Source organism: Denticeps clupeoides, chromosome 14 (genome assembly GCF_900700375.1).
Source record: "Denticeps clupeoides chromosome 14, fDenClu1.1, whole genome shotgun sequence".
Classification (NCBI taxonomy): domain Eukaryota; kingdom Metazoa; phylum Chordata; class Actinopteri; order Clupeiformes; family Denticipitidae; genus Denticeps; species Denticeps clupeoides.
This window is the reverse complement of record NC_041720.1, coordinates 5,810,512-5,824,016: the sequence shown is the minus strand read 5'-3', so window position 1 is coordinate 5,824,016 and position 13,505 is coordinate 5,810,512. Positions and strand designations below refer to the sequence as shown.

The following is a 13,505-nucleotide window of genomic DNA, read 5'->3' as shown; positions in this document are numbered from 1 at the left end:
TCGTCCATTCAGTGCAGGAAATGGAATTTGTTAAACTAGTTGTGCCATAATTTGGGAGATTTTGGGGAAATGTGGTTTAACTGAATTGCTATTGATTAATGTTCATGTTGGCACTTCGTATTTATACATTATGACCTGTAACCCAAGTCAGAGGTCATGAGAAGGGACAGATGTCTCCTTGTAGTGTTCCCATTAAGTGAAATAGCTCTCCACATCTCAGAAGGTGACACTGATAAGAATATGTGTTTGACGACGGGGGGGGGGGGCTCCTGGACATCTAGGAGCTGCTGGGGCGCAGCAGTTGGCCTGCAGTATGGTATGTGCAGAGGGGGCTCGGAACATGCGAGACAGCTGAGGCGGGGGTGCGAATCTGCCCTCCTCCCCATCTGATCTCTCACAGTCTGCAGAGGCCATTGTCTGAATGCTGATTGGCCCGTGTCTCTCCTTTTAGGGCCATGGCGCGCGACAGGTGTGACCAGTGGCACATCGGCGTGGTTCCTAAGTGCTGGACTCCTTATTCGTCCAGTCTCCTTTCTCTTCCACCCCTTCTCTCTCACCCTCCACTCACTGTGTTGTGCCCTATGAGGAGAACGGGCAGTTTTTTTTTTTTACTGTTTGGAGGCTGGAGTCCATTCACATGGTCAAAATCTACGGCCTAGTTAACTAGAGAGAAAAAATACATATGTTAAAAAAATTACAAATATGTAAAATATTATTTCCTTATACTGTCAGAGTTGTGTCTTCATCCAAAGCAACAACGAGTAAAATGAGTTGATTTAAAAAAAGATTGGAATCATACAATCATATTCGGCATATTCAATTATTTGACATATTCAATTATTTTAATTGTTTTTAATGGTCCCATAATTAAACTTTTTATTGTCTCATAGTTGATGTTGTACACAAGTAGGTCCTGTCTTTATAAGGATGTTGATTCCATTCCATATAAAAAAATGTGATGGGATGTAAGACGCCTCTGGCAAAAGAATTTCCTTGTATATCCAGAATACAAATGAGATGCATTAATTGTGGTAGAATCCTTAAGAGGTCACAACACCAAGTTACTACCATCGTGCACCAGGAATGTTGGAAAAATACAGAACAAAAAAATATTTGTATGTATTTGGTAGACTCGACATGCAGGGAAACCAGCCTTCTACTAATCCAGCAACCTGCTGGATTAACTGTGAACATTTCTGAGCTTTGTGCTGATTCCTCTGTTAGGCGGCTATTTTTAGACATTTAAACGGCAGGAGAGAAGGTTCATAGATAAAATCATGCATGATACTCCCATACCACTGTGCTGCAGACTGACATTAGTCCATTGCAGTCAGGACCGGTTCTGGTGAGATGCAATTTATAGTTTTAAACAGTCATGTCGATTGACATGATATCAGACATCATGTGAATTAACACTTAAAAACCGTTGAAAAAACATGTTCTATTTTATCAGGCCTTCGCAGTGTCTGTTATCACTGCAGGCTGTGACAGGTCGCTGATAAGAGGACACTTCCACACGTTTTGGACATGGGAAGTGGCGAAGGGAACAAAGTATACAAAGGCGATGTTTTTGTTGTGACTTCCGTCCTTATAGGGACAAATGCAATGCGAGGATTTGCTTCCTTTCAGACAGCTGCCTGACAGCACCGCACCCCCACTGGTGTTGGGGTCACTGCAGCTGTTCACCACAAATGCTTACTATCTCTGTTCATATCTTGTTTTTTTTTCTTTTTAAAATCATCAACATGTCCTTATAAAGGCTCATAAAAGGCTAATTTATTATAACAGGGCAGCATTATTTTATGGCTGCTGAAAGAGAGGACAGATGGCTTTATCATGTTGACAAGCATGTTAATGGGTAAAATATAGATATGTATTCGCTCGCAGTAAAATGTATTTGTCGTTACAGTATGTCTGTGTACTTGCTGGGGCTCTGGCAGTTTTGATTGAGTGCCCTCATATGTAATAGTGCCCGGAATAGCTATCACACAGTTGTGGCATTTATAATGAGGCCTGTGCCATTTGCACATGGCAGTCACACAATATACAAAGCATTAAAAAAAAATATTGAAAAGAATGAGGGAATATATTGGGGAAACTGGCAACAAAATCAATTCGATCTCCAAAGCATGATACTGTACAACACAAAGAATTGTCTATATTCCACATTTATAAGATGCCCAGAATATGGCCGTTTATACTGGTCTGACCTACTGATGTCAGGCCAGTCTTTGTTGGTTGTCATTAACCAGGCCATCCAGGAGATGAAAGTGGATAACAATGTGCTGAGAGATCAAATGAAATACGAGCGATGGGCTGTAGCCACGAATCCCAGATAAAGCATGCTTGTGCTCTATAAATATTCACAAGTTTCCATGTCAAGCAAACTCTTCTGGGCATTTGGTGAAAGAGGCAAAGACATCTGTTTGCCATTGTTATTAAATGATCACTGTAAAACTCCTAGGGCTGCTTCTCCTTATTAAAACTTGATTCTGTGGCTATCTACCTGAGCTCTATAATAAAGGATTTTGTATAATAAAGGGACAGTGGTGGCCTAGTGGTTAAGGAAGTGGCTCTGTAATCAGAAGGTTGCCGTTCGAATGCTGGTCCGCTGATCATCTGAGATGTTTTCATTCATTTCTAAGTCTCCTATTGTTCTGATTTATAGTTATTCTTATAAAACGTCTACAAAATAAATGTAATGTACTTTTCTGTGTCTCGGGTTTCGCAAAATCTTGCTGTGTGCTAATTGGTCAATCTGTAAGAAGGGTGTCCAATTTTAACATGAAAGGGCTGGTTCTTAGATCAATCAAATCGCTCCTGTAATTATTATAATAAGTAAGATGCGACATAAATGAAGTGAATGGAAGTAGACGTTGCCAGGTCCGCCAGTCATACGCAGCTCACATGAGTCCTTGATCCGTTGTTAGCCCGAGTGTTTCTGTCACGGCACCTGGCAACATTACTAAGCCTGCTGTGTGTCTACTTTAACATGGCTTCTACCGAGTTTTCAAATAAGGGCGCGCATACGTAGTCAACATGCGATTCTCACGATTAATATGCGTGCTTTGAAGCCTGATCACTGAAAGAATTTCGAGTCACGAGTCACCCAGCGCAAATTTGCGGCACAGCGCGTTGCGCGCCGACGCTCCTGAACGCGCCCGCACGAAAACGAGGAAGTGCGGCCGCGCAAACACAAGAGTCATATGATGTCGCGCTTTAAATCTTCCTCATACGCGGCCTCGACCCTGCTGTAAATGGCTCCGCGTTGCCTTCCTTCGCTTCTCGTCTTCTACCTGTGCTTTTGCCGCAACCGCGCGGACTTCTACGTTTTCGACGATAAAATAGGACTGGGGCGACGCTTTGACGGGATTGGAGGCTTAAGTGGCGGAGGGGTAACCAGTCTCTCGTTAAAGATGAATAAAACAAGAAAAGCGAATTGTCTGGAAAGTCTTTTGAGGTTGTCGCAGCACCGCGCGTCCCGCGGCTCTTTAACACGCCCCCTCGTGTTTTGTAGGCGACCACCAGGCTTTTGGTGAACTACGCCGAGCCTTACCGCAGCCAGATATTAGACTACTTATTTAAGGTAGGGCGAACCTCAAAAGTCTACGGGGCATGATGTCTCCTCCACGATTCACTTTTTCCTTGTCTTCTTTCCAGCCTATTTTGGAGCCTCGCTTCACATTTTGAAAGTAGAAATTGGAGGAGATGCCCAAACCACGGGTAAGTGGAGGTTCATGCTGAATGGTGATGTTTTTTTCTAGACCTACAGCACAGGCCAAAGGTTTGGACACACCTTCTCATTCAGTGTTTATTTTCATGACCATTTACGTTGGTAGATTCTCACTGAAGGCATAAAAACTATGAATGAACACATGTGGAGTTATGTACTTAACAAAAAAAGGTGAAATAACTGAACATGTTTTATATTCTAGTTTCTTTGTTCTGATTACTGCTTTACACACTTTTGGCATTCTCTCCATGAGCTTCAAGAGGTCGTCACCTGAAATGCTTCTCCAACAGTCTTGAAGGAGTTCCCAGAGGTGTTTAGCACTTGTTGGGGTCCAGCTCACCCCAAACCATCTGGATTGGGTTCGGGTCCGGTGACTGTGGAGGCCAGGTCTCCACTTTATGTTAAGTACAAAACTCCACGTGTGTTCATTCGTAGTTTTGATGCCTTCAGTGAGAATCTACCAATGTAAAAGGTCATGAAAATAAAGAAAACACATCGACTGAGGAGGTGTGTCCACACTTTTGGCCTGTGCTGTATGTGCCTAAGCTTCGGCATAAAGTCAGATGATTGACTGGGAATGGATAAACCAGCATTACTGGTTTTGCTGGTGACCCACACGTGACAAAAAATGCTGGTATTAATGGACAGAATGACCTGCTGCAAGGCAGATGAACGTCTCTGAGGTTCCAGTTAAACACACTGGCGACGCATTTTGCCGTTTGGCAGATGGAACGGAGGCTTCGCACATGCACTACGAGGGCGACGAAAACTACTTCAGGGGTTACGAATGGTGGCTGATGAAGGAGGCCAAGAAAAGAAACCCAGACATCACATTCATTGGTAGGGTGTCCAAACGCAGGCTACTGGTAAATATCAGTATTTTCTGTGAAAACCATTTCCACCCGCCCATTTGCCAGGCCTTCCGTGGGCATTTCCTGGTTGGATCGGCGGAGGAGAGAGCACCCCTTACCACTACCCTAGTATTACTGCCAGCTACGTGGTATCCTGGATCATCGGGGCGAAACAGTTTCACGATCTGGACATCAGCTACGTCGGGGTTCGTTGTCGCATTTTCACGTTTTCTAAGGCAACGGCTGCATAATGAAACCAGACAAACTATCGTTCTATACCATCGATGCTACTGTTGGAATGTATCAAAGGGTGAAACTCTTATTTATTCAACAGATATGGAATGAAAAAGATTTTGATGCAAAGTATATTAAGGTAAGACGGATATTTTTACGTTTTGACGCAGAGTCTGTCATTTGATTTTAATCTTTTGATTTGTTCTTATAAACTGAATAACCAGATCCTGCGGGAAACTTTGGACCGAGTAGGTTTAACGGACGTTGGCATCATTGCCGCTGACGGCAACTGGGACATCTCAACTGCCATGATGCTGGATCCGTCTCTTTACGGAGCTGTTGAAATAATTGGGTGATCGAATCATTTTCTTTGCGTCTGTTTTTGGTATTGATTTACTGCATATACAGCGAGCAGTGACGTTTACAGGAATCGTTGGCGATTTGAAAGTCCTCTGACCTGACAGGGTTCACTATCCGGGCACGAAGACGGTGCAGGAAGCTCTTTGGACCCAGAAGACCCTGTGGTCCTCTGAAGATTACAGCACCTTCAACGATGACGTCGGCGGAGGCTGCTGGGCCCGAATTCTGAACCAGAATTACATCAACGGCCGAATGACCTCGTAGGTCCACCTGCTCCCCCAAAAATGTCTAATGTGTCTTATATCACAAATTTCTTTTTTTTTTTTTTTTTTTTCCATACAGTACTATATCCTGGAATTTGGTAGCGAGTTACTACCAGGACCTTTCATTTGGCCGTGATGGGCTGATGACGGCAGAGCAGCCGTGGAGTGGGAACTATGTTGTGGAGTCCCCCATATGGATCACTGGTACTTTACATTTACATTTACAGCATTTATCAGACGCCCTTATCCAGAGCGACTTACAATCAGTAGTTACAGGGACAGTCCCCCTGGAGCAACTCAGGGTTAAGTGTCTTGCTCAGGGACACAATGGTAGTAAGTGGGATTCGAACCCGGGTCTTCTGGTTCATAGGCGAGTGTGTTACCCACTAGGCTACTACCACCTACTTATCAATTTGTTTGCCTGATAATCATTTACGTTGGTGCAAAGCTTCATCTGACTGTATCACATAGATTGGAGTTGCCTTGATCACCTGACAACACATTTGCATGGTGACATTGCTGATATCAATCTGTTTCTGTGACCAAAAAAAAAAATAATTTAAATGGTCTGAATATTTGTCATTTGTAGCTCACACAACTCAGTTTGCCCAGCCTGGTTGGAGGTATCTGCAGACTGTTGGGAATTTCACCCATGGAGGGAGTTACGTGGCGCTCACTGATGGGAAAGGGAACCTCACGGTCATAATTGAAACTATGGTTAGTGTCTTGTGACCAGCCGTCATTGAACCATTTACACAAGTCATCAAAAAAAAATCTAATCATATTGCTTCTTTTTTTGAACGTTCAGTCCCACGATCACTCCGTATGCATCCGTCCTGTGCTCCCAGCCTACAACATCTCTGCTCAGAACGCAACCTTTCGCCTCAAAGGGTCGTTTGTAAGTTTGTAAGCGCACAGACTGCCCCCAGTCCCTTTCTGTTCCACATGTGTGACCTACGTTCTCTGATGCAGGCGGAAATTACAGAGCTTCAGATGTGGTACTCCAAATTTGATTATGCAAATTCCAAATCCACTCTATTCAAGAAGCTGCCGCCTATAAAGGTAACAATAATGCTACTTTTTATAATAATAATATTTATTTACTAGCTTCAGTGCTTTCTGAATTGTCAATATGCAGGACAGAATGTTCCTGATTTATCATCTTGTAGGTCACTGAAGGCTTCTTCACCTTGAGCATCGGTGTGGATGAGGTGTACACATTAACTTCAGTCACTACAGGACAGAAGGGAACTTATCCAGACCCGCCCAGCTCTACCCCTTTCCCTAAAAGCTACTATGATGACTTTGACGTCCGTAAGCCTTTTTAAATGTCCCTCCTGATTAGACAGCCTGTACTACGTCTTTGTTGGTTGTCATTAACCAGGAATAAAACATTCCCATTGTGGTCAGGAATCCCCTTCCTTTGATGAAGCTCCATACTTTGCTGACCAGACGGGTGTTTTTGAAGTATTTTCAAAATCTGACCGATCCAGGGCCACATGTCTTCACCCTGCGGCAAATTATTACTCAGCAGCCCATTGCCTGGGCGACCGATTCGGATCATACCATCAGCATCATCGGTGACTACAGCTGGTACGTTGTCTGTCTTAATTGCCCTGAACCAAGATTAAGATTATTTTTATTTTTTTTTAATAAAAAACATAAAAAAAAATGGGCAATGGTGGTCTAGCAGGCAATGAAGTAGACCCTTTAATCAGAAGGTTCGAAAGGTGGGTTCGAAAAGCACCGTACCCACACCCTTCTTCCTGGATGCCTGTCAATGGCTGCCCACTGCTCACCAAGGGTGATGGTTAAAAGCAGAGGACACATTTTGTTGTGCCACCGTGTTCTGTGCTGCAGTGTTTCACAATGACAACCACTTCACTTTCACTCACTAATCCTGTATCCATGTTCTTCAGGGCAAATCTGACTGTTTCCTGTGACGTCTTAATTGAGACGGCAAATCCAGGAGGCGCGTTCGTTGCCGCGCGAGTGAGTCGTGGAGGAGAGTCCGTCAGGAAGGCCATGGGTGTCTTTTTCTTTGTGATGGCAAATGGCACTTACAAAGTAACCAATGATATTGGTGAGACGTTTTAACCCTCTACATCGGCAGTTTGCAATTTAAGGGTTAAAAACAAGAAATAAGTTTTTTTTTTTTTGTTTTGTTTTTTTTTTTTTCCCCTTAAGGTGGCAAGAGGGTGCTTGCCGAAGGCTTGTCGGGAACAAAAGCTGGTGTTTGGTACACTTTAAGCCTAACTGTGAAGGTACTACAAGTGGTAAAAATATCTAAATTAAAAAGAAATGCCTAGTTTCTAGTTGCTCATTATGTTTGATATTTTGCAGGGCCAGTTTGCCTTCGGCATGCTTAATGGACGCGTTCTGTGGAAAGACGCGGTGGTTCTGAACCCGAAGAATGGATGGGCCGCCATCGGAACGCACTCCTTCGAGTTCGGCCAGTTCGATAATTTCAAAGCGGTAGTTGAATAATCCAGATTGATGGACTGTTCATCGTGCCCCGGGGCATGTGTCCTGTCCCGACTGCTCAGATCCAGAACATGCCTCTTGGTTACCAATCATAGGGATTATGGGGAAGGGGGGCTTCAGCGAGAGGCACTGGCCTGATCATTCCACGTGAAACAGTCACCTAGACCAGACAGCCAGCAGGGTCCACCTGTGTATGTGCAGAGTTACCAGCTACACATGTAATGGGTTGTGAAAGGGTCAAACCAGGTCTCTATGGATCCCCTGTCTTGGGTTACAGTAGGTGGGTGTTTATAATAAAGCGGCTGGTGGCTGGTTTAGAAAAGTTGGTACATTTCGTACTCTGTGCAGTTGATTTGCACAATTAACTACTGAGATATTTTTGCACAATAAAGTTTGATCGGTTTGAACAAGGTGATGACGTCGGGTGAATATTAGCGTCCGTCTCTATGGCAACTGCGCAACATGGACCACGGGGAGGCAGACGCTATGGCCACGATCAAGCGGGTTTCGTCAACAGGATAGATTCGTTTTCGTCGAAATTCATCGCCAAGGTAAGCTCTTGGCCATTTATTCTTTTTTTGCTGCCAGCGGCGCCGACGTTTGACGACGTGTCGCCCTTTGTCCACTCGACGTGTTCAGTTCCTGTCCCACCTGCGTTCCGGGAGGGTCTCTGGAAGAGACTGACGAGGAGGAGAGCACTGCCGCAACCCCGGGCAGAAACTTACCAGATTGTCGGAACTGTTGCGGACAAAGTCGTCGCGAAACAGACTTTTGCTCTTGAACAGTTTTCTGTAAGTTTGTGTCGTAATTGTCGCTGGGGTTGCCAGGTCTGAACAAAACACCTTATCTCCTATGCACGTGTTTTTTTTTTTTTCCCCGAGTTAACGATACTGTTTTCAATGAAATAAGGATTCAAAGACTCGATCTGAACAACACAAGAGACCGATAATGGATATAAATTAAATTTCAAATACACCTCACTTGCAACAACAATTTGCTCAATTCTAACACACCTGGCAACAATCAACATACGCCACGAAGTATCCACTTTACCATTTACTTCTATGTTAATAATAACATGAAAGCTAATGCTATATAGCAGGATTATACAGTACAACCTTGGTATGTACTGTTATTTTTTCCACTTGCCACTGTAGTCTCAGAACCGAGATCAGCTGTTGAAAACACCTACTGGAGTGTGATGTGATTGTATACAACATCACAAGCATGCTGATGATATAGATGAAGCAACGTGGGGCCATCTCCGGTAGATGGCAAACTAAAAAAAATCTTAATTCAGCGTAACCATCATGTTAAGACTGATGGACAATAATTGGTGGGAACAACTTGGATGGCTCTGGGTTTTTGTGGATTGTGTGGTCATGCTACTGCAATTCTTCCATTAAAATAGCTGCTTCACGCTGAAAATGGACAACTTTAGTAGACCTGCAAAATGTTTATTCTGGTGTCAACACTTCATGACATGGGCCTTGACCAAGCCAACAGTCCGGTACGTAGCCGCGCTCGCCTACGTCCTCTCTGCCGATTCAGGAGGTGAAGTTGCTAATGACAGTGTTCTTCTCAGCATGATCCTGACGTATTGCTGACGGACAGCGATTTCAGGAGGAAGAGGCCTCACCCGAACTTCAAGGAGCATTCGAGTGCTGAGAAGCTTGTGCTGAAGTTGGGTTAAAACTGTATGTATCAACGATCGGAGTCAAAGAGTCATTATTTGGCCACAATAATCTGTAATAATATTATTACCATGAAAGGCATATGCAGTAGCGGTGCAAGTCAGTATTTCTTGAGAAAATGTGCAAGACAAAAGTACAACTAGAAGGTAGTTTCATGCAAAATGTCACTCTGGGCTATAGGAAACTATTGCAGAATGTAATTAGGCAGAGCACTGCTAAAAACGCATGTATTTTTTTGGCTTTTCAGAAAAAGTCCAAACTGTCCTCATACGTTGTGGCTTCAGGACTTCAGTATGGGATGGGAGAGAACTTCCTTCACTACTTTTTCAAAGTACCGTACAACAGCTACTAGATGGTGCCATTTTTTTGGGTGTGTATTTCTTGTATCCAGTAAACACAAACCCCTTTCCAATACCAGGCATCTTGGCTCGCTGAGGTGACAGAAATCCCCGTTTTTGGGCCGTCTACGAATACCCTTCCGACCATTCATGTCAGTGACCTTGCAAGGTGAGTAACCACCAGAAGAGTTAAGTGGGACATATTAATCATGTCATTTTAATTGACATTGTTTACTATTTATTTTGAAAGGGGTGGTGCAAATATTGTTGATCACAAGCCGAAGTCACAGTGCCTCATTGCTGTGGATGAGTCCAAGAACACTTTGAAAGAAATCGTAATCGTAAAGAAACAGAAGATAGCGATGGATTATGACATAAGCGTAGGTTTAACCAAGCATGCATTCTGATCTTTAATCTCCAAGGCAATTAGCAAGGAGCTTGGTCCAGGCAGAGTCAAGCAGGTCCCTATGGAAATGGCATTACTCACGAAGGCCCTGACAGGTACGTGGGGTGGGCCAATGATTTACGGCACATACGAGTGCAGAACCTACGTCCTGTACCAACATCCAGGGTTTCTCTCACAGCAAAACAGAACTTGATCTCTTAAACATGGACCTCCAGGTTGAGGGCCGTCTCCCTGAAGGAAAATCTCAACGTGAACTGGTCCTATGAGTCTGGGATTGTTGAGAGCATTGTTCAGATTGTTGAAGAATTCCGGGAAAGCAGGCAGCTTCTGGTGAGGCATTTGCTGTGCTTGCTCAACTGCAAAATGAACACATCAGTCTTTATTATGAACTGAATCGCTGGCATCTGTCGATTTTCATTTGACTTAATTGTCAATGAAGACTCCTTAGCAGCAGCACTGCTTCACTGCCATCAAGAAATTAAATTAGTGCTTTAAAGTGATTAAAAATTTGAGATTGTGATTTTTTTTTTTTTAACCTTTGACTTATCTCTTCCGCTTTAGCCAATTAAAATTTGCATTCTTGGACCCCCCCCGCCATTGGCAAAACCACTGTGGCAAAAGGCCTTTGGCAAATACCTACAAATTACATTACATTCAAGTAGGAGGATGTTATCAAGGAGAAAATTGAGCATCTGGTCAGAGAAACAAGTCAATTTACCAAATCTAGACATCCACTGGGTAAAAATGTACATTGATAAACAGTTCTTCTTTATTTACCCCAGGAGGAAGCAGTTCAGATTCCGGAACGTGGAGAACGAAAGCGAGGAGGAAATGCTGAAGAACGCTACAGATCTCATGGAGTTACTTAAGAGCGGCCTGTCCAGGAGAGAAGGTCTGGTTTCACATCTCTAAAAAGCCACTTGAAAGTGGAATCCCAGTACCTTGCTTTTTGGTGAATTTGTGGTGAGCTCGTGATTATTTGGGGGGTGTTGAAACGGGTGTACTCGCCACGTTTAGCACAAAGTAGCTGGTAATGTTGGATTATGAAAAGTATACTTCTTCACCCAACAGTTAACCGCAGAAAGGCGGTGAATGCACATCTCTGTTCGCGAAACGTCATTAATCTGCCGATTCGTCGACTAGAGAACTGCGTCTATGACCTCAACTAATCGGTTGTTAAAAAATCGTTTGGTTTTGGTTCTTTTTAGGACAACTGAATGAGAATCATGTGTTTAGCACTGTCAGAGAGAGGCTGATGTCCAAGCCCTGGTCTTAACCAAGGGTATGTCCTGGACGGTTATCCCAACACATACGAGCAGGCTAAAGAACTTTTCTACGGTACATGCGCCATAAGGACCTTGATTAAATATGACATACGGCACTTTGTCGATAAATTCAGTTTGCTGCCAAAATTTAGATGAGGAACCGCAAACCGAGGAAGGCCAGACCGAAAATAACCCCGTACAACAAAGGATATTCCAGTATGTCACTGGAGAGAAGGGCCGTGTTTAATGTCTAATTGCCACAGGTTTTAATATTGCCTCCATTTTTTTTTTTTTCTTCTACAGAGCACATAATTGTCCCTCGAGCCAGCGATGAATTCCTGCAGGAGCGTGTACGAAACCTCCCCCGAGAACGTAGTCCAAGAGATGGGTTACACTCAGATGAGTTTGTTGATCGCCTGGCGACGTTCCGAGCATTGAGAGGAAGGGACGAAACTGTGCTCGACTACTTTGATGAGCTGGAAATCCACCCTGAGCACATTGGTAACGATACAGCAGCAGAATTTACAAGTTGCCCCTCAAAAAAAAAAAAGAAGCATTTTAACTCTAAATGTGTTTTTGTTCAGAAATGAACGGAACAAGTGATGCGATTGGGAAGATAATTACGATTGTGGGGAAGCCCAAGAATTATGGGCCCACGGCGGAAGAAAGGGAGGAGGAGGAGAGGCGAACGGCATCGCTGAGACGACAGCAGCTACAACAGCAGGCCGATGAAATGAATCTCAGAGAGGCGGAGGAGGCGGCCAGAAGAGCAGCCGAGGAACAGGCGCGGGTAAGTTGGCCCGAATCGGCCTGCTCCCGCAGAAATGGCCCTAGACGCTAAGCTGACACGCCGCGCTGCTGCAGAACAGGCATAGGGCCGAGGTGAAGAGGCAGGAACGTGAGCTGCTGGAGGCGCGCTCCCTTCCTCTACGGAACTACCTCATGAAGTACGTCATGCCCACGCTCTCCCAGGGGATGTCGGAGTGCTGCAAAGTCAGGCCAGAGGACCCGGTCGACTTTCTGGTGATTTCCTGTTGTTATTTTTTTTTTTTTATCTCCTTTGTTTTGTGCTCTGTTGCAGAAACCTTGTCTTTCTGTATCCCCGCTTCACAGGCTGAATACCTGATCAGGAGCAGTTCTGAAGAGCCTTAGAGGAAACTCTTTCAGTCATTCTTCATCTGAATGCTGTTATTTAAATTATTCTGTGTAACTAATGCTTATGACATTGTAATAAAGGTTACACACACTTCTGACCTTTTATTGCCATGAAATGTTAACGTTCCATAAATGTAATCCATTCATAAGTTGAATTTTATGTAAAATTGTGAAAAAAAATGTAATGGCTAATGGAAGGCTGTTTCCATAAACAATTGAGCGGCAGTATAGGCATGCTGCTAATAATTTATTTGTTTGATAATATTAAATATATCCTACAGGAGAATAGATGCGATTGTTGTGGAATTGGAATGTTAACTATAAAAAATAAACTATAAAACATGGAAGGATGAAGCGAAACGATTTTAAGACCATTTTAAATTAACATTTTGACGGCAGCGACGTGAAACATGTGGAGCCGGAAACCCCCTCCCACGAATTGCCCGGGCGCCGCGCAGCACGCAGCCGTTAAAAAAAGCGTCCTTGCGTCACGTCCGGTGAGGCTTCGCGGCGCACCGAGCCGTCGCCATGTTGGCGCAAACAAAAGGAGCGGACCTGGCGACGTCCTAGTTGCGGCGTCCCCGCGTGCTTCTGTCGATGGCCGGCCGGCGTTAGAATGCGAGGCGCGGCTCGGGAGGGTTGGTAGTGGCCGCCGCACCATCGCTACGATGCCCCTTGTGAGTATCCGGCCGGCGGACGCGGTCTGTTGTCAGCCGAGCAGA

The 13,505-nt window shown here is 44.3% G+C and overlaps 1 protein-coding gene and 1 pseudogene across 1 annotated transcript; both read left to right on the top strand.

The window, feature by feature from the left end:
• The first annotated feature begins 2,981 nt into the window (after positions 1–2,981).
• galca (galactosylceramidase a) lies at positions 2,982–8,335 on the top strand. The gene is given in 18 exon segments (XM_028953301.1): positions 2,982–3,395; positions 3,518–3,590; positions 3,664–3,723; positions 4,460–4,573; positions 4,651–4,790; positions 4,919–4,957; positions 5,043–5,170; positions 5,283–5,438; positions 5,521–5,645; positions 6,031–6,158; positions 6,250–6,339; positions 6,414–6,503; positions 6,611–6,759; positions 6,857–6,908; positions 6,910–7,034; positions 7,361–7,524; positions 7,629–7,705; positions 7,785–8,335. Coding segments are annotated over 18 exon segments (1,992 nt in total). The 5' UTR covers positions 2,982–3,257; the 3' UTR covers positions 7,929–8,335.
• Positions 8,026–12,874, top strand: LOC114763656 (adenylate kinase 7-like; annotated as a pseudogene).
• The last annotated feature ends 631 nt before the right edge of the window (positions 12,875–13,505 follow it).